The sequence below is a fragment of the Bidens hawaiensis genome, unplaced genomic scaffold (genome assembly GCF_021521415.1).
Source record: "Bidens hawaiensis isolate Kalapana, Puna unplaced genomic scaffold, B.hawaiensis_p1.1 tig00038038_1, whole genome shotgun sequence".
Taxonomy (NCBI): Eukaryota; Viridiplantae; Streptophyta; class Magnoliopsida; order Asterales; family Asteraceae; genus Bidens; species Bidens hawaiensis.
The window spans coordinates 32,255-54,376 of NW_027496654.1; the positions used below are offsets into that span (position 1 = coordinate 32,255).

General features: G+C 38.0%; 1 protein-coding gene and 1 pseudogene across 1 annotated transcript; both read right to left on the bottom strand.

Moving 5' to 3' along the window:
• Nucleotides 1–2,419: 2,419 nt before the first annotated feature.
• On the bottom strand, nt 2,420–5,293 carry LOC143589919 (calmodulin-binding protein 60 B-like). Its single transcript, XM_077070542.1, has 7 exons — nt 5,161–5,293; nt 4,998–5,073; nt 4,809–4,861; nt 3,696–4,177; nt 2,997–3,157; nt 2,719–2,919; nt 2,420–2,631 (listed from the first exon to the last, which is right to left on the bottom strand). Exons 1-7 carry the CDS (start codon nt 5,247–5,249, stop codon nt 2,449–2,451), a joined length of 1,245 nt encoding a protein of 414 aa, XP_076926657.1. The 5' UTR covers nt 5,250–5,293; the 3' UTR covers nt 2,420–2,448.
• A 4,336-nt stretch (nt 5,294–9,629) lies between these two features.
• LOC143589922 (small nucleolar RNA R71) lies at nt 9,630–9,730 on the bottom strand (annotated as a pseudogene).
• Between the last annotated feature and the right edge of the window lie 12,392 nt (nt 9,731–22,122).

The window sequence follows — 22,122 nt, forward strand, 5'->3', positions numbered from 1 at the left end:
CCACATGATGCCTGAATAACCTTCCCCCACTTTTAACGTTATTTTCACGAGATTAGTAAAATAACGTCAAAATTAGTGCAATTTTACTTTTGCCCACCCGAGAGTTCACACATATATACATTATATGCGTGCACCGCCAGCAGGGCAAATTCATGTAAAAGAAATAATAATAATAATTCCAATGGGCTGCTTCCAGTCCAAAACCGCCAATGTCCAATCCCCTGATCAACTCCCTCAATCCAAACCAGATCCAAGTAAGTCAGTTTACCATTTCCTATCAATTCATTTAATTAATATTATCATTATCAGTTAACATTATTTGTTGTTGAATATTTTTTATTATTAACGCGATGGAGAACAACAGGTGGATCATCAATCTACAGTCCCTGTCCCTGCATTTAAAGAGTTTGAGCTTAACGAGCTTCGCACCGCTACCAACGGCTTTAGGAGTTCCGGTGAGTTTGGGTGAAGTGATGTCATTCGGTTTTGGTGCAGCGGCTATGGTGCAGCGGTGGTGGAGGCGGCCATGGTGGTAGTGACGGTGGTGGTGATGGGGTGGGGTCGACGGCGTTGGTGATGGTGGTGGTGGTTCAAGGTGGGGATGGTGGTTGAGGGGTATAATTGTAAAAAATATAATTTTCCAAAGAATTTGAAAATTTGGACGGGAAAGATAGGAAACATAAAAAAGTCTTTCAAGACGGTTTTTGTGAGTAAAAAAGTTTTTGAAAAATTTGAACTTTTGCTCCAAGATTACAAATAATTTGGACTTTACCGACATTATTTCCCCAAATCTCGTATTTTACCTGACTTTCTTTCGAAATCTCGTCTTTATTTTTATCTTTTCCCAATGCATCTTGATAGTCCAAATTATAATAGATTTTGAGGAAAAAATGGCTATTTTGGGACTTCTCTCACTAAAAGAGGCTATTTTGAGAATTTTCCCGATTTTAATTCTTTATTTGAATAGTAATTTTATTATTTCTATATATTAATACAGTAACAATATTTTTGTCACCACGTGTAGAGCCAGAATTTGAACACATCATTTGTAGTAGTAGCACCCAATTTGACAACAAGACCTTTATTATTATTATTAAATATAAAAAAAATTACATCACATTTTCAATTTACATTTCTTACTAGCAAATCTATTTATATTTAATTAAAACGTAGCGTTTACATTGATAAAGGAGGCAACCGAGCTACAAGCTACACCACCAGGGCCATTTTTGAATAGCATAAAACAATAGCTAACACCCGGCTAGCCATTTTTGAATAACATAAAACAATGGCGATCGCTAACACACAGATCCGGCCACAAAAACATACCTATATAGGAGACACTTACTTCCCTCCTAAACCTATGGTACAACTAAACTTTAACCCATTTTACAAACATTAACAACATTTTAAAAAAATCAACAAATTCAAAGAACAAAGAAACAATGCCGTAATCGATAATCGATTCATATTAGAAGTCAAAGTATCGATCAAACCTTGCGACTTTTGTTGCAAGAGAGAAGAACTTCACAACCGCCCGAAGCTTACGCCACCTTCGTTGGGCGGCCCATGATGATGGTCCGATGTGATAACCCAAAGTGGGTCCAGAACTGGACCCTTCACCGAAAGGACCAATGTTAAAATCTTTAAATATGAAACTATTTCTTAATGCTGGAGAAAAGTATTGCATTGGAGAGTTGATGTTATCTGGTATGTAGAGTTCTGATTGGCTGTGGTTATCCATACTGTATGTGTATGGCAGCTGTAGTTGTGGTTGATCTGCAAGAAACAGTCTTATTAGCAGTGAATGCATATTAACACAAAGTCAAAGTCAACCAAGGTCAACACACAAAAAAGAAAAAAAAACGAATATTTAGATTTGTGATTGATTTATATGTGAAATATTATACACTCATCTTATACCTGTAAATGAACCGAGCTTTCAGTGAACCGTTCGAATTATGTTAGTTTATTCAATAAACGAACGTGATAAAAACTTCATGTTCATTTAGTTAAACGGACGAACATGAACACGAGTTTCGTTCATTCATTTATGTTAGTGAAGTTCATTCAATTAAATTTGTTTATGTCCGTTCGTTTGCTTTCATTCATGTTTGTTACAGGTTATTTGTTTACGTTCATTAATATTAACTTTTCAGACGCAACACATTATTGTTCACATATACTGTTAATGGATGTTAATTTAGGTTATGTTCGTTCATTTACATTCGTGCACTGTTCGTTTATACCATTAATGAACAAACATAAACGAACATGAGCATGCTCATTTTCTTAGCGAACGAACACGAACAAGAAAACCTCGCTCATTTAGCTGTTCGTGTTTAATCGCTAGTTCAGTTTAACAAACATGAACATGCTCCCGTTTGCATGCGTTCGGTTCGTTTACAGTCCTACTCTGTATATTTGAATTAAAAAAATCTTGATGATTTACATACCTAGGTGCAAAGGTGGGATATTAACATTCTGCAGAACCAAATCAGCACCACTTCCAACAGAACCACCAAGCAAACCGGATGTTATAATCGGGCTTCCAAAAACTGACAGATCATCAACCGGTAACACCCCTTCTAAATTCTTGTAAATTTGATTCTTCAAAGATTCCACCAGAGGCTAGACAAAAAAATTATATTAACTATCATTATTTAAATTTCGAGTTTGTAACAACAAATAATACCAAGGCTGAGATTAAACACAAACCATTTGAAAAGCAGGAAGCTCTTCCAGTGACAAGTAGTTTTGACCGTCAAATGTGGCCCTGACAATCTTGAAAACAGAATCGAACAAAAGCCCGATCCCTTCGGACCCACAATTATACATATACAACTTGTCATCCAAAACACACTCTTTAGCATGCTTGATAATTGTCTCCCATGTTTTGTTACATGACACACCAAGTATCTGAAATACACATGATAAAATTTAATATGAAAACTCCGTATAAAAATATATTTCAATTTTAAATGTTATGATGTTACCTTGCGAAGTGAGGGCTCGTTAGTAATGTACATTTGCATGAAGTGTTTTACTGTATGTATTTTGTTTGAGCTTAACCGTTTGTGGAAGACACCGTCTTTTGCAATCTTTTCTAGCCGCCATATGTCATCACCTAAAGCTGGAGGATGGTGTTTTTTGTATGCTGAAATTAAAAAGATTGAAAAATATTGTTAATTTGTTAGTTGGTAAACTAGATATTGATGTTATAGGTTTTAGACAATAAGAGTCATGTCTGTGGCTGCAGGGGTATTTTAGGGATTTCTTAATAGTTGAATGTTTTTATTAAATAGAGAGCTTTGCACTTTGCAGGCCAAGAATTAATATCAATCCTTGATTACACCATTTAGAAATGGGCACAGGCTCAGCTCATTTACAACCGAAATACACATAATGCAGAATTTATAAACTACAGATGTCATAACTTATATATATAAATTAAAATTTTGGTTATAAATGTGGGTTATGTTTTATATATTTAACTTTGGGCTCTACTTTTTAATGAACCAAGCTCATTTGAGCTCGGGCTCATTTACAAAAGAGCCGATTCCGATTTCTGAGTGCGCCACAAGCTTTTTTAATAACACTAATAAAAACAGTGTCATGGTCTGCCCAAACCTTATAACCGGCACTTTGATTGACCCATTTTGACCCGTTAAACAAGACATAAAAAAGAGACTTACATTCTCCACGTTGATCTTTCACCATGAACGGTTCGCTAACCGCTTCTCTAACTCTCACACCCGAAACAACACGTGCCCCTAACCTAAATGTCCTACTCCTCCTCCAACTCGAATTATCAGTAAAACAAACTTCACCCAAATCACCAACTCCGTCTTTCAAAACCACCACCTGATCTCCAGCCACTAGTGGTCGTTTACCTTCACGGGCATATATTATTTTGGCCTCAAATTCTTTTTGAGACCACTCATCATCATCATCAACAGAGAAGTCACCATCAAGTGGAACAATATGAACCTTTGACGAACTTAAGGGTCCAGATGATACTATTTGGTTAGAATCAGTGTCATATAGGACTAGTTTAACTGCATCATTGTTCTCAGATTCCACCTTGCTTCCTGTGAACAACATTTGAGGCAACTTGGTTTGAAACCGAAGCTGCAAGGATGTCGGGCTGCATGGTTCAAGTGCGTTAAACGGAGATCTGTCACAAATATGAAATTAAAGTTGTTACAAAGAGCATATCCAATATAAGAAAACAGATGCATGCACACTGCACACATGCATACAAACACATATATATGTAAAGTATTGTGGAAACAAAAGGCGCAAGCCTAGATCGTGTAATTTTTCTCCATCAAGTTCGTACTATTAAATTTTTTACTTCTTGCATACAAATGCGTATGTTATGTAAATAAAACCTAATAAACTAATTTGTTCATATGCTTTTAATTATAAATGTTTAACTACACATGTGTAAGTTCGATATGAATGATTCATAAACGAAATTTGTCCATACTTTTTTTTAAGAGAGATGAATAAACGTTCAATTTCAATTATTTTCTTATATTTAAAAAAAATTAAGAGAGATGAATAGATGTTCGATTTCAACTATTTTATATATTTAAAAAAGAATCAAGATTGAATATATGAGTGATTTATTTGGTTCTGAGTTGCCTAGAACTCTCCCCTAACCGGTCGGTTATTATAATAACTGGTTTTGACCACGTTGACCAATAACCAGTTCGGTTAATATCTGGTGACCCAAAAAACGGTAAACCAATATGTGCATCTCTAATATAACATACCAGGACTAGTAAGACAGAAATACTAACCTTGGTGATGAACAGCAGAAGCTTTGACATGCACGCTGCACCTCGTCTCTCACCTATATAACAAAGTAGTAACAGGTAAACTGTAAACACATGTTGCACAACATAAAATGTTCAAAAGTTACAAAGATGTGAAAATTACATTGTAGTTTGATAATCACATTAAAGTAAAAGAAAGACGAGTAATCTTACCCATCCTCGAATCAGCGGTTCCAAAGTGGAGGCTAACTCTTGAGACGAAAGCCCGTCCATCACATTTCTAGGAAAACTTGCAGCAAAAACAAAAGCCATGTCAAAAAAACTTATAAAACGTACACAACAAAATTAAAAGTGAATAAAAATGTTAATCACTCACTTAGATGAGGCAACTCTTTGTTTGGCTTTATGATTAAGAACTTCATAATCATAATGACCCTCCTCGCTAAACGGTCGTTTCAGTACCATCAAACACCCAACAAATTAATAACCAGTTAACAACTTTAAAATCAGTTATGGAACAGCCAAAGACAGGCAGCCTTATTTATAGCAAAAGCTGTGTGGGAAGTTCTATGAAGCTTCCAAGTCAACCAGTTATTATATAAAATCAACAACAGTATAGTACAAATGTACAATAGCTACGTGTAATACAATGTGTAATGAGGTAGTATGGGCAGGTGTGGATTAATCATATTATTATTAGCATACTTTTTGGATATTCTCACAACTGTAAAGTGCATTAGATACACCACCAAATCTTTTTCTTGTCTTGCCATATAATTAATATTTTCCAACAAGATTAGTTGGGTTATACACATTTTACCGTTAATATCTGAACTACAAATACTAATCCGCAGACCATGTTTGTGACAGAGAGAGAGTGGCTATAAAGAAAATCCCACTTTGACTGTGGATGTGGGTGTAAACAAGACGAGCTATTCGAGATTAATTCGTTAAACAAGCTCGAGAGCTTTTACTGAGGCTCATTTGTTATTATTAAACGGGTCCATACCTACGATTCACGTAACGAGCTCGTGAGCATTTTACTTATATAATTTTATTTATGATATTAAATAACTATATATTAATATTAATATTTATATATATATGTATGTAACTAATAATAATAATAATAATAATAATAAATAAACAAATCAAGCCCGGGCCGAGCTCAAGTTTGGAAAACTAGTTACGAGATGAGTTCAAGTTTTAGAAATAGACGAGTCCGTCCAGCGCAGCTCGTTTACATCCTAACTGTGGATATGAAATCAATAATAAAGCAATTAAAGTGATGAATCAAGTTCTGATATCAGTAATATTCAGCCAATAATAAATGGTCCATCATCAAATTCCCAATTTCTTCAGAACAGGGCTATATTACGATGGAGTGACGGTAGAGTTAAACTAATAATAACAAAATTAAATTAAGATTAAATTAAAATAGGTAGTCAAACAAAGAAAGAAACATGAAGAATACGTGTAACGTGTGTAGGAAAGAGATACTAAACTAAACGCGTAGCCTATGAATAGATTATTGACGTTGATTCAATTCAAGGAAGGTTGGTGGAAGACGCGTGAAGTGAATGATGACTATTATTATTACTATATTTGAAGGGGGGATGATTTCGTCATGGATACCGAGTGATTTGAATTGTCGTCGATTGATCCTATGTAAGCAAACACATATTGACGACAAGAGGTGAGATTTTGGTGGATCCACGGTTAAAAAGTCGAACTGTCGTTATTCTTGAAGATTCTGAGAAAATATGGAGTGTTCCAAGTGACATGATTTGCTACCTTTGGATTAGGAATGGATTATAGTTTTGACTTTTGAGGGATGCCAATTAACACCGTTTCGATGGGAAAAACCTTAACAAACCAACATTCTGGACGAGTTATACCCATTCTATTAAGGCATACGACGGGTTTCAGATTATTTCTAAACACTTTTACGGGTTTGAAACCGATATAAGATTGTAATATTTCCAATTACCTGACCCGATTACTTAAGAACATAGTCTTATTTACCCAATTATATACATGCGCAACTATACATAATTTTTTATTTTACTTAGATACATGGCATTACTTATTTGCCACTTAATGCAAGAAATGCATAGGGTTTCGTTGGAGAGTTTGGTTTGTTGTGGTTTAGCACCAGCCATTGGAAGGTTGAATGATTGGAACAAGTGAAAGGATTCACGAGGGGGAAGACCGAAGTCGGCATGGAAGAAACATTGGACCGAAGTCACAATGATTGTGAGAAGATTGACGGAGGTTTAACAAAAGCTCATGATTCCATGTAATATGGTAATTCAAGAATGAATTGATATAACTCAATAAATCTTAAACGATTAATTTGGATGGTGACGGGTGGATTGTAGAGCCACCTTTAAGTGTAGTAATTCTAAGTAAAATATGAGCGTTTATGTGTTATTTCAAGGATTTAGGTTACTAATGTATATTGGGTATGTTTGCAGGTACAGGTGCTGAGAAAAGGCGATTCAAGTGAACTATGACCGAGAGGAACAAAGGACTCGATAGTTGGTGATAGTAGTCAACAAGTCAAAGAAGAACAACAATTTTGGAACTGAGGCTACCGTAGCTTACGGTAGCCAGCGTAAGCTACGGTAGAGAGCTGGCATAGGAGGTCTAGCGTAAACAGAAGTTTTCTGGCGTAACAACTTTTGAAGCCACCGTAAGCTACGGTGGCCACCGTAGCTTACGGTGGACCCTGACGCTGATGGCGGTTACAACTCGAGTTTTATGTTACAAGTGCCTTTTGACATACCATTCATGCTATTCCGTTTGGAGACAATTGTTGGGGTGATTTTGGGGCTTGAGAACAAGTTTTTGAGGGCTTTGAATTGAAGATTAACATCATAATCTTGGATTGCTTTAGATTAAACTTGGTATGATGATTTCAATTATGTGTGGCTAAAACTTTTAGTATTTCTCTTGGTTATAAGGTTATTACAAAACTCTTTATGCTTATCGTTCTTGCACTTGGATTGATTATCTAATCATTTAGATTAATATAATCACGTTGTTTGTTTGATTGTTTGTAATTTGTCCATATCGTTTTAACCTAGTTTCGTTCTATACGTTCTTGGTGTTGTTGACAATCGAGATTTAGTAGAAGAAATTAGGGTTAAGAATATATTGATTATTACCAAGTAACGACCTCGCGTTCTAGGAATCCGAGTACTTAGTTCTTGATTAATCACAAACAATTACACTTACACAAAATCAAGATATTATGATTTATCCATTGAACTTAAACAAAAGTGTTGTGTAATAACCGAACTCCAAGAGGAATGCTCGTTAAATCAATTGTTTTCAACCTTCGTTTAGTTTATTTAGTTTATAAAATCAAATCAAAACCAACATGAGAATTACTTTTTCGTCATTTACATTTATATTAGTTAATTGTTAAGCTATTCTATTAACACATATTCCACAAACTCCTCGTGTTCGACACCCACTTACCTCTATCTAGTTAGTTGTATTTAGTTTATTTTTGCGCGAGTCTTCGACCTCGTGTCAAATTTTGGCGCCGTTGCCGGGGAGTAGTGCACAAAATGTGTTATCATTTTAGATTTGTTTTATTTGTTATTGTTAATTTTACGCGGGTTGTGCTAGTGTGCAGGTATCTACAGGTATATGCATACACGACGCTCTCGGTCTTTGTCACCGTTAGCGTTTGATCCTGAAATCGAGAGAACTTTTTGTTAGAATCGGATTCTAGAAAGGGAAAACAAGATTATTGGGTCACCAAGCACACAAAGTCGAACAACTGACACCACAACCATGACTTCAGAACAAACCTTACCGCTAATGCCACCACCCATTAATCCACCAAACCCACCATCCATTGTACCCATTACCACCAGCAGTTCCACAAGTGAACCTACTTCAGCCGTGTTTAGCTTTCAACCACCAATTAACCTTCCACCCTTGACAAGTTTTATGCCCACTCAAGGACAATCTTCAAATTCCTCATAACAATCACCTTTTCACTCTCAGCAATACCCATTTTACAGTCAACAACCATACACATTTCCTCAAGACCCACCCATAACCCATACTTCACCGGGTCAGAGATCAGGCCTGCAGTTGTTTGGTGGGCCACGCTATGGAGATAACAATGAAGTGTATGAATATTTTGAAGAAGGATATGCAAGTTGAGTTGATGGGAGTCAATTGAGGATTCAAGGGTAATTCGGGTATGGACCCGAACTTCAACTGCAACAACAAATGCAACAATGGGGTGGACCTCCAATTATTCAAGAACAACCGCAACAACCACAACCACTGCAACAAGTTCCTCAACAACCCCAATACCAACAACCTCAATTTCAACAACCAAATCTTCAACCGTAATTTCAACAAAATGTGCAACAAAGGCCCGTTTACCGGAAAGTGGGCCAACCGAGAGTACCATTGGGGGTACCAATACGTCATGCAAGAGAGATGGTAAGGGGTATTAAAGCTCATTTTCGACCGGTCATCACTAATAACCCATCTCCGGTGGTTATTCCTCAAAACCAAAATGGAAGAACGTTTGAGGTTAGAACTAATGCACTCCAAAGTTTACCAAAGTACAAGGGTCTCGCAACGGAAGAACCCTATTTTCATTTGGAGGCATATGACTCTATTTGCAACATGATTGGTGGGGTCAAGGTTTCTCACCGGGATGAGGTTAAATTGGTGTTGTTTCAATTTTCGTTGGAGGATAAGGCGAAGAGATGGTTTTACACATTGCCATCCGCATCGATTTACACTTGGGCCGAAATGCAACAAAGGTTTTTGGAAGAGTTTTATACGACCCGAAAGACTAATGATGCGAGACGAAGTTTGAGATCTTTCCAACAAAAATCGGGTGAAATGTTTCACGAAGCATTCGAGAGGTTTAATATGATGATCAAGAATTGTCCTCATCATGGTATAGCTCTTTGGGAATTGTTGAATGCTTTTCATGAGGGGTTGAATGCGGAAGATGAAAGGGATTTGATGTCAACCACAAATGGTACATTTGGTACCAATTATGAACAAGATGATTGGGCATTCATGGAAAAAATGTCGGTCACATCAAAGAGAAATGCTCAAACCGTAAGAAGAGCAACACCGGCTATCACAAGACCACAAGTGCATGCAGTTAACAATGAAGCACCTTAAAGTTCTAATCAAGTGTATGATGTGTGCACAAGTTGTAACGGGTTGGGACATGCTAGTGATACGTGTCCCGGTGTGGAAGGGCAAGTTGAAGAAGTGAACACAATTCAAGGTCAAGGAGGTGGTAATCAGAATTACAACATGAACTCAAACACTTACCACCCTGGGTTGAGAAATCATCCAAATTTTTGATATGAAAATCAATCAACTGAAATCAATCCTAATTTTCAAGGGACTTCTCAAACCCACTTTATTCCTCGCCAACAATAATTCAATCAAGGAAGTCAAGGTCAACTTCAGCAACCGGGTGGTAATCAAAGCGGGTCTTCGGGTCAAGGTTCATCAAGTGGGAATGAAGTGATGGACATGTTAAAGTCAATGCAACAAGACATGCAGAAAAGGAATCAACTTGATGAAGCCTGAATGCAAAAGGATGAAATTCTTGACAAGGCCATTCAATCATTGACAACTCAAATGGGCCAACTTGCAACTGAGGTATCTAGTTTGAAGAAGAACAAAGGTCAACTCCCGAGTGACACCAAGGTGAACCCTACTCATACTACTTCTCGCAATGTGACGATTAATCAGGTAAGTGTTTTAAGAAGTGGAAAGGAGTTTAAAATCAATACCACACCTGAATTAGTTGAAGGTATGGTAGATGATCTGACGGGGTAGAAAGTGAAGATGAACAATCTTCACCCATTCAACTCCCTAAACCATCTACGTTTTCAAACAAAGATTCGGGTTAAAATGAACTTTTAAATGATAAAAGCAAGGAATTGGGAGAGGTTCCAATTCCATTTCCTTCGGCTTTGATCGATCCGGGTAAGAAAAACGTGATTTTCAAACGGGGTCCTCAAAAGGAGGAGATGTGGGAGGTGTTAAAACAGGTTAAAGTTAATCTTCCTTTACTTGAGGCAATAAAACAAGTACCCGCATACACAAAGTTTTTAAAAGAATTGTGTACTCAGAAAAGACAACAAAAAGTTTCTAAACGAGTTGATTTAACTGAACGAGTGAGTGCAATTCTTAAGAGTGACCTCCCACCTAAGCTGCAAGACCCGGGAGCGCCCTTGATTAATATTCAAGTGGGTGACTTTCAAATGTCACGGGCGCTATTGGATCTTGGAGCGGGTGTGAGTATCCTACCGGGGGGTTTGTATGACCAATACGATTTTGGTCCACTTAAATGGGTTGAGACCACAGTTGTATTGGTTGATTTGTCTCATAAACTTCCTTGAGGGATAGTACGGGATGTTATTGTAAAAGTAGAGGAATTTTATTATCCTGTTGACTTTTTGGTTTTGGATTACTCGTCGGTTGACCCAACACAACAACAAAACATTATATCGGGTTGGCCATTTTTAAACACTGCCCATGCTATTATTGATTGCCGATATGGTACAATTGATATGGCCTTTGGAAATAGAAAAATGCGTTTAAACGTTTTTACTAATATTTCTAATTCTTTGGCTAGTGAAGAATGTTTTATGACATATATTATAGATGGATGTGTACCACACGAGTATGAGGAAGGTATGTTGGATGATTCAGGTAGTCCCAAAGAAAGCCGGCATCCATGTAATTAAAGATGAAAGTGGTGAACAAATTGCCACCCGACCGGTCACCGGGTGGCGAGTGTGCATTGATTATAGGAAGTTAAATGTGGCTACTTAAAAAGACCATTTTTCATTACCTTTTATTGACCAAATTATTGAAAAATTGTTGGGTCAAAAATTTTATTGTTTTTTGGATGGGTACTCGGGATATAATCAAATTGCTATTCACCCGGATGACCAACACAAAACCACGTTTACATGTCCATATGGTACTCTTGCCTTTAGGCGGATGCCATTTGGATTGTGTAATGCCTCGGCCATGTTTCAACGATGTATGACGAGTATTTTTTCGGACATGGTTGGGGATTTACTTGAGGTATTTATGGATGACTTTTCTATTTTTGGGTCAACTTTTGAAAGATGTCTTGATGAATTGGAAAAAGTTTTAAAACGTTGTGTCGAGACTAATTTGGTTTTAAGTTGGGAGAAAAGTCATTTCATGGTACAAGAGGGTATAGTATTGGGTCATGTAGTTTCAAGTCGGGGAATGGAGGTGGATAAAGCAAAAATTAAGGTTATTTCTTCATTACCGCCACTGAAAAATGTAAAAGGGGTAAGGTCGTTTTTGGGGCATGCCGGGTTTGACTGGCGATTTATCAAAGGTTTTAGTGTGATTACTAAACCTTTATGCAATTTGTTGCTAAAAAATGTTGCATTTGATTTTACTAATGATTGTATGCAAGCATTTGATGTTTTGAAGGAAAAGCTAGTGCAAGCACCGATTTTGCAACTGCCGGATTGGACGAAGCCGTTTGAGATTATGTGTGATGCAAGTGACACCACGATTGGAGCAGTTTTGGGTAAACGAATTGATAAGAAGCCGGTGGTGATTTACTATGCAAGCAAAACGTTATCTGAGGCACAATTGAACTACACCACTACCGAAAAAGAATTACTTGAGGTGGTGTATGCTTTCGATAAGTTTTGCTCATATATATGGGGAAGTAAGGTGGTGGTTTATTCCGATCACAGTGCGATTCGTTACCTCATGGAGAAGAAAGATGCAAAACCTCGCTTTATTCGTTGGATCTTATTGTTACAAGAGTTCGATTTGGAGATTCGAGATAAGAAGGGGTGTGAAAATGAGGTGGCGGACCACTTATCGAGGATTCCTTTGGAGAGTGTGGATGATTCACATGAAATCAATGAGAGATTTCCGGATGAACAATTGTTAGCTGTTTCTACTACACCGTTGTATGCTCATTTTGTCAATTCGGACCACGGGTGAGATGCCGAAACATTGGGCCAAGAAAAGGAGGAAACAATTTTTATCCCAAGTCAAGCAATATATTTGGGATGAGCCCGATTTGTTTAAAATCGGTGCCGATCAAATCATTAGGCGTTGCATTCCCGAGTCGGAAGTATAAGAGATTTTGGCACATGCTCATTCATCGACATGTGGTGCTCATTTTAGTGGGTAAAAGACGGGTTACCGAGTTCTTACATGTGGGTTTTATTGGCCCACAATCTTTAAAGATCGCCATTGTGTCAATTGTCAAAAGATGGGTGGAATTTCAAAACGAGATGAAATGCGTTTGCAACCCATGTTGGTGGTTGACATTTTTGATGTATGGGGTATTGACTTTATGGGTCCGTTTCCAAATTCTTGCGGGTACTTATATATTTTGGTGGCGGTGGATTATGTTTCAAAGTGGGTCGAGGCTATAGCAACAAGGACTAATGATCATGCTGTGGTATGTAAGTTTGTTCAATCCAATATTTTTGCAAGATTTGGAATCCCGAGAGTGATTATAAGCGATGGTGGAACGCACTTCAAGAACTTCAATTTCGGGAAATTGTTGAAGCGGTATAATGTGAATCATCGAATTGCTACTCCATATCACCCGCAAACAAATGGACAAGTTGAAGTGTCCAACCGACAAATTAAAGAAATATTGATGAAGATGGTGCGGGTTGATAGGAAGGATTGGTCGGTGAAGTTGGATGATGCACTGTGGGCGTATCGAACCGCTTACAAAACTCCCATAGGAATGACTCCTTACCGGTTGGTTTATGGGAAAGGATGTCATTTGCCTATGGAGTTGGCTCATCGGGCATTGTGGGCTATTAAGAGCGTGAACATGGATTATAGTGAAGTCGGTGGGTTGAGAAAGTTGAATTTGGTGGAATTAGAGGAGATAAGGGATGAGGCTTATGAATGCGCATCAGCTTACAAACACAAATTGAAAAAAGTTCATGATGCTAAATTGAGAAAGCGGGTTTTTGAAGAAGGGCCAAAAGGTTTGGTTATATAATTCACGGCTTAAACTTTTTCCCGGAAAGTTGAAAGCAAATGGATGGACCCGTACGTGATAACAAGAGTGGGTAAGTTTGGTGATGTGGAAATTGAATACGTGCACAATCAAGCAAGACAAACTGTGAGCGGACACTGACTTAAATCTTATTTGCAGGGTAAGGATATGAATATGTGTGAAGTGGACAAAGTAGGCTACCTGTTGCGGTCGCCTGAGGAAACAACAAATTAAACGGTCCAGGTTTGTTGTACAGCATAGTTTAGTTTTTGTTCAATTTGTTTTAAAAATTACCTTTCTCGCTTAGGAGTGTGTCCAAATCAAGTGTGGGGAATTATTAGGAATCTCTTCACCGTGTTGAGGACAACTCAGGTTTTTCATGGGGAGTAGGATAATTTTTAGTTTTTGTTTTGTAAATAATTTTGTTTAAAAAAAAATTCCTTCAGGTGCCACCGTAGCCTAGGGTGTCCACCGTAAGCTACGGTGGACTTAAAATTTTTACGCTGGGTAACTTCTGTCTACGGTAGAAATCTTACGCCAAGGAACCTATCGTAAGCTATGGTAGTCACCGTAGCTTACGGCGGACTGTGAATGGGCGATGCGCAGGCTACAACAACATATATATAAATTTTTTTTTTTTTTAATAAAATCCGAAAATCCAAGAGGCTATCAACCATACACCTCTTATCTTCGTTCATTCATACTACCATCTTCATCCTAACTTTCTTCTCTACAAACCCTAATCCCCAAAATTATAACTTCTTCAAATCTTAACCAAAATCAACGATTTTCGGGTCTAACTTGACTAGAATTTCGCAAGGAATCACATTCTTTGTTTGGTTTTCATCAATCTTAACTTTTTGGGGTTCGATTTTGGACGTTTTTGGTCTGAAAATTTTTAATAAAAAGTGGGTTTTGCAAGTGTTTATTGTTTAGTGTGATAGAGAGTTAATCCGACTTAAAGGTATGTTTTCTTCACTCAATTACTACAAAAATTCATTAGTTAAGATTACATGTTTGTACATTGCTTGTTGAATGTGTGAAAGCTTGATGCTAGTTTGAAATTTTGTTATGGTTGTGAATATGGTATGGAAAAATGTAGTTTGACAAAAGTTGAAAATGGGATATGTTCTATGTTTAAACGAAATGCTGTCAAAATTTTGTGAAAAATGGTTCATGACTTTCATATATTCACAACCATAGAAACAAGTAAGTGTGGGAATGTATATGGGGATGAATACTAATTTGGTTAATGTTTGTCATTGTGTTTAGATGGGACGTTCTGGTAAAGACAAAGGAAAGGGAATTGCAGGTTCTTCTAGCAACACCGCCGCCAAACAAGCGAAAAGGCGGAGGTTAGAAGAACAGGAAGAAGAGGTGCACTATGTTAAACTGGATTGGACTCATGGGCCATTAACTGATCATGATTTGAGATGGCAACCAGAGTTGTTTCATGAGAAAATGAATAAATTGACAAAGAAGTCCGACGCATTTATATGTGAGAAAGTGGTCCCGGAACGGGAGTTTGGGCCGTTTGATGTTTTGATCGATTTAAGACATTGGGTTGGGAAGCAGCTCTCAAGTGTTACGATTATAATAAGAAGTATATTTTTATCGATGAAGTTAAAGAATGGGTGCAACCTTAAGATGTCCATCATTTAATAAACCTTCGGCGATGAAGCTTATTGGAACTGTCAACAACATTGAAGTTACCATGTCATTTGAAACATTGAGGCAGATTGCAAGATTCGATAGTAAGCCCCAACACAATTATGTATATCCAGCTCTGAGTGACTTGTATTATCAGCCAGACAAACATCCAACTTGGGGCACTATGTTGGAAGCATTGTTTTTACCCGGTAAGTATGGTGGGAAGTTGTTGAGGAAGAATTTGAAGATTGAGCCAAAAATGTTGCTCATCATTTGTTTACACAATGTCATGCCAAGAAGAGGAGATATGACAGAGGTTAGATATCCTGAGGTCCCTATCCTATACTCTTTGATGCATGGAGGACCACTTGTGTCATTCCGATATCTGGTACTCAACAATATTTGGATATGTCGGGATAATGTGAGCAGAAAAAATATCCCACATTGTCGGTTGATTACCGCGTTGTTGATGCCGGTTGGTGTTATTGGGGATAATGACGTTGGGTTTGGAAAGAAACACAAGCCGTTTGATGTGACAAAGCTAGGAGTTGGTTGGGAATACCGAGCAAGCGATAGGTATCATATGTTGAAAAGTGAGGGACAGAGATGGAGGGCGTTGAAAGTTGATGCTAGACCCTTGGAACCGGGAGAGGAGGATGATGAAGAAAGTGATGATGAAGAGGGAGAAAGTGGAGAAGATGATTATGATGATGAGCCGGGCGAGATATCCCCACACTTAACCTTTTTTCGTCCTTGAAAAAGTCTCATTGCAATGGGATCAACATCGGAGAAATACAGTCTTAAAAACATATAAGGTTATCTTAAAGCTCAGATAAACGTAAAAACCGCGATTGCCGATATTGTTGTCCACTTAAACCCAGCCACCAGCCTATCAAGCCCCCACGCACATTAAATATTTAAGTTCATGTGATATCAAAAACCTATGGGTCTCACACCTTTGGAGTTAAGATCCACCTACCCCATCTCAAGCATAGTAAAGACAATTAAAAATAATTGAGTTGAAACAAACTGGTTCAACATATCACCGTAAGATAATAACCCCTTAATGGTAAGAAGAGAATGCACTTAGATGGAATTAATGGATGATAGGTCAAGTGAGGTCGTATATTATTAGACTTTGTCCTATATATTCCATAAGAAAATATTTATTGACTAGAAACTTTCGAGCCCTAATAGTGTATCCTCAGAGTTGCCATCCCCTTGGTAACACGTAAACTCTCAGTCTCGTCTAGTATGTGCACTTTGGCCTCTTTTCCTATTTTTGAGAATGCTTCTTTGTCATTTTTCATTACATAACTTTTCTCCCATTTTCTTTTATTTATTTATTTACTTTTTTCTTTTATTTTTTATTTTTTTAATTACGCACTTAGGCATCTTTTACCTAAAAATATTTAACTAAAGACTAAAGCTCATATAAAATTGGACATTTGCGGGCGCCACCACTCTTTATTTATTTTCATAAAACGGAGTGGCGTGCTAATTTTAAAGTGCATTCAATTCTCACCACCTTAGGGTAATCAGCTTATGGTAATACTCTCTACACCTTATCGAATTTCAGCTTCACTGTCCCCCCTAGGATGAGAACCCACAAAGTCTAAGTATAATTAGGTTTATTTAAGAATATGCAATGGAAAACCTTTCAAGACTAGTTGGGCCTACCGACACATCCCAAGTTAAGTACGCCTTCTCTAGTATTATCTCATATTATTAGTAGTTTGAAAAACCGATTTCTGATAAGTATCCTCATCTCCCATTTAAGTGCAAAAACAAACAAAATCAATGGACATTTTTCAATACTTTTTTTTTATTAAAATAAAATTTAACTACGACTCAAGTGTCCTATCCCCACACTTAAATTTAACATTGTCCTCAATGCAAGGATAAGGACTAAAATTCAAAACAAATTCGGAATACAAAAACTAAAAACCTAAAAGAATAAAAATAAACAAGCAAGACAATTAATGGAAAAGACTTAGCTGGAAATATACGCATGAAAATTTGATGCCAAAGTCTTCATCCATGAATGCCCTCCAACTCCAAACATGCGCATCAAGCAATTATCCCTTTCTCTCACACACGAACGGCAGCGACAAACATTCAACAAACAATATCTACAACATATCTTATCAACTTGATAGATGTTAAGCACTTAAGTATTTTACCAGACCAACCAACCCACCCTATATATAAAACATGAATAAATAGCAGCAAATAATAAAAAGTATACAGTTCAGCTGCTCCATCCCTACACTTGAATTTTGCAATAAACTTCATGGGGGGGGGGGGGGCATTTTTCTAGCTCAAAACCTGCAAAATTTAAAAACGAAACAAAGAAGAACTACAAAAATCTACGTTAGTGACTCGACAAGACTCAAAAATGGAATAATTATACAAACTCTACACTTGAGTTTTCACTCAAGACACTCTCCTATGTGATCTAATCAGCTGCCCAAGTGGAGATTCCTCCACCACGGTCAAACTCTATGGTCCTCTAAGAAACTGCATCACGATACGACCATTCATCTTCAATCATATTCCTCTTATCTCCAACTCCCCTAAACTCCACAAACCTTTGCAGACCACCACCTCTCTCTCTATCCAACTCCATCGCCTCTCGAGAACTGGTGGCCTATCTCTCCTCCTCCAAACAAACTCTGACGGAACGGGTGTGCTCAAGACGTGGATCCATGCCTAGAATAAAAGACTTAATCGCATAAACGGGATGACATGGATCAATGAGACCATCTTGATCACTCGGGTGTCTCATGGATTTAACAACATAAGTGACACTATCGTTGCCGGCTCTAAGAGTGATCTTACCATCAAAAACATCTACAAGTGCCCTAGCAGTACGCAAAAATGGACAACCTAAAATAATAGGAACTCTCTCATCGGCCTCCATATCTAAAACCACAAAATCTACGGGGAAAACTATATTATCGACTTTAATAAGCAAGTTTTCTATGATTCCCCTAGGGTACTTCACTGAACGGTCAGCTAAAGACAAGGTCATATGGGTGGGTGTAAGTTCGCCTATGCCTAGCTTCTCAAACAACGAATATGGCATTAAGTTTATGCTAGCTCCTAGGTCTGCTAAAGCCTGACACGAGGTATCCCTACCAAACAAACATGGAACAGTAAAAACACCGGGACTGGGTAACTTTTCGGGTACCTTAGACTACTCCCGAACACTCTCCGTTTAGTTGAACGGTCGAAAGCTCCTCCAGACTTACCTTTCGCTTAAGAATATCTTTCAAGAACTTGGCATATTTCGGCATATGCTGGAGGGCCTCGATAAACGGAAGGTTAATCCTAAGCTGCCTAAACATATCTAGGAAGTTTCCGTATTCTCTACGAAATTTCTGATTCTTAGCACGGGCTGGATACGGCATACGAGAATGATCTATAAGCGGTGAAGGCCTAACATCTCTCGGTTTCTTTTCCTCACTTCCTCTAACTATGGACTCACTGGTAGGTGCGGTACTTGCTGGGTCTAACCTAGGTTGCACCCTCCCAAGAGTCTCCAACACTATCTCCTCATCCACTAACTCATCACTCTCCTCTACCTCAATCTCTCTCTCCGGACCTAAAACCCTACCACTACGAGTAGAAATGGCATTCATTTGAGCGGCCGGATTCTGCTGAGTGGAGCCTAAAAACTGACCTGGAGGTCTCTCATCTAAACGCCGGGCTATATCATCAATGATCCTTTGCATGTCGAGCATAGTTGATTGTTGATTCTTGAAAAGCAGATCATGCTCGGCAAGGGTGTTTTGAGTGGCTTGATCTCTAGTAATCATATGCTGCATTATCTCGTCCAACTTCTTATTCAGATGTGGCACATTATTCGAACTTTGACCATTGGAACCTTCATTGTTGTACTGTCCCTAATTTCGGTTATAGGGAGCTTGGAAACCAGGTGGCCCACCGGCCGGACGCCAACTCGAGTTACCTTGACCTTGATTCTGATTCTTATTGCTGTTCCAGTTCTGATAGTTGTTGTTGTAAGCATTAGGGAACCTGTTCTGACCAGCCACAAAATCAACATCTTGATTATTCATCAACGGACAATCCAGCGTACCATAACCACCTCTACACATCTCACACTTATCCACCTTAGTCTTTAACTCTTATATCTCTCGGGTGAGATTCTCCAAAGCAGCAGCCATACCAGTATCCAGATTAACCTGGTGTACACCTCGAGCAGATGAGGGTGTACTGGTGGCGGGATTGGAATTCCCACCTCATGGCTTCTTCGCGTACTCAGACTGCGCGAAACTTTCAAACAGCTCGTTACACTCGGTCACGTTCTTTTTGTCCATCAGATTACCCCTAGCAGCTGTGTCAAACCTCTCTTGAGCCTCATAAGTAAGTCCATTGTAAAACTTCTCAACAAGGGCCCAAGGTGTGAGCCCATGTTGTGAACAACGGGAAAGCAGATTCTGAAAACGTTCCCAAGCTTGATAGTGCGGCTCGTCCAGCTCCATATGGAAAGAATGAATCTGATCAAGGAGACGAGATGCTTTGGCAGGCGGGAAGTATTTCTTCAAGAAAGCGGTACCCAACGCCTCCCAAGTAGTCAATGCTCTAGCAGGTTGTGAATCGAGCCAGGTGGCGGCACGATCCGAAATTGTAAACGGGAACAAGTGAAGGAAGATCGCATCCTGGTTAGCACCTTGCAAATTGAACGTTTTGAACCCATGGGTGAGACGGTTGATGTGCTCTGGTGCGTCCTCAGCGTCACGGCCATGGAATAGATTACTCTGGATGAGATTGGTTATGACATAAGAGGGAATCTGCTAGGAATTTGGGTTATCGATTACGGGGGTGATGATGGGCGAGTGATCTCCGGTGAAACCCTCGAAAGCTTGTTGGGAAACTGTTCGGTTGTCGGCCATTTGAATATCGGGAACGGTTCTGGGGCTCGACGGCGGTGAACTGTGTGGTGATGACTTCGGTGAAGAATCTATGGTGATCGGTGAACTGACTTCTGACTTTAACAGAAGTGGTCCTTGCGAACGAAGATGTGGCATAAACCTGAAAAACACACAAGACCAAATCAATAGACTCTATGTAAATACGAAAATAAAACTATATAAAAAAATAAAATAAACTAGACTTAAAATTAAACTAAAATTAATTAGATTCCTACAACTCAAAGACAAAACAAAAGAAAACAAAACAAGTATCATGTATGTAGCAGATAAAACTAATCAAAGCTAATAACGCAATCGCCAAGAGTCCCTGGCAACGGCGCCAAAAACTTGATGTGCTTGAAGTAGTTTAATATTTATTAACTAAATTAACTAAAAATAAACACTAAGTAATACTCTAGACTCTTTAAAACTTGACTAAACTATTAACCGGCAAGTGAACCGATCGACTCTAGTAAAGCTAAGTAAGTCCAAATATTGAACCCACGAGACTCTTTAAATTACGTTTATTAGCTAATTAGACTCGTCTACAAAACATGACTTATTAATTATATTTGTTTGGGGGATTTTTATTTAAAATACTAATTTAATACTATAATTAAAAACTAATTAAGAAAACAAGTAATTTAAATGAAAACGGAGTTTATTATGAAAATAAGATGATGACGATAAAACTACCTAGGCTAGACTCCCCTAAATTTCAGTAATGAATTGACTCGGGAAAATATTTAGTTATGGACTGGGATCGTAAAATGGACACTTATAAGAAAACCCGAACAGGACCCCTGACCCTTCTCAAGAGAAACCTATGGATTTCTAACAAGTTTTAACGCACACCAGTACTAAAATCAAGTTCGCTTACGGTCACCTAATTAATTACAAACTAGTTCCTTTATACGAAATCCTACCTTACAACGCGGAAATCAAAGGCAGTCTAATATATTCAATTGACTCGATAGACAAACTTAACCAATCAAACCTAGACGGACTCCTTACGAAGAACTAAATCTAGTAATCCTGATCAACAAAGACCTACCAATAACCTAGCACCTTACAGCTATTTAGGTTAGCAGCACGCTTAGGTTTATTTAATTAATAAGTATTATTCCTATGATCTTAGTGCACATCAATCATAAAATAATCAAAAACACAAAGTAATTGACCTAATAGCAACCTATCATAATGACAAACAATAATCAAGACAACTATAGAATAATAATAATTAATCAAACAATCCTAAATATCCATATGATTCAATTTAGTATAAGTAAACCTTTTACTAGTTCATAAAACCATAACGATAAATAAATCCCAAGTCAAAATCAAACATCAACAATGGTTCATCATAAGCCTAGGCAGTCTATAATGTTTAGCCTAGCATAGTGAAATCAAACAAAACAAACAACAAAGAATTCATGGCTGATATAAAAGAAAACGAAAGAAAACAGAAGATAAAACCCGTGTTCTTCATCTTCAACCAATACGCGCACCACTGGATGATTCTTCAACTCCAAAGTCGCCAAAAGTAGCAATCTTAAGCTCGAGAACTCTCCATATTCGGCTGGAAACTTCTGGTCTGCTTAAGGGTAAGATTAGGGGTGTTTATATAGTGCTTAAAGTCCACAACCCGGAATATTCTAGAAATTAGCTTGCTCGTGCCACGCTACCAAAACACCCCTCCTTGGCCGCG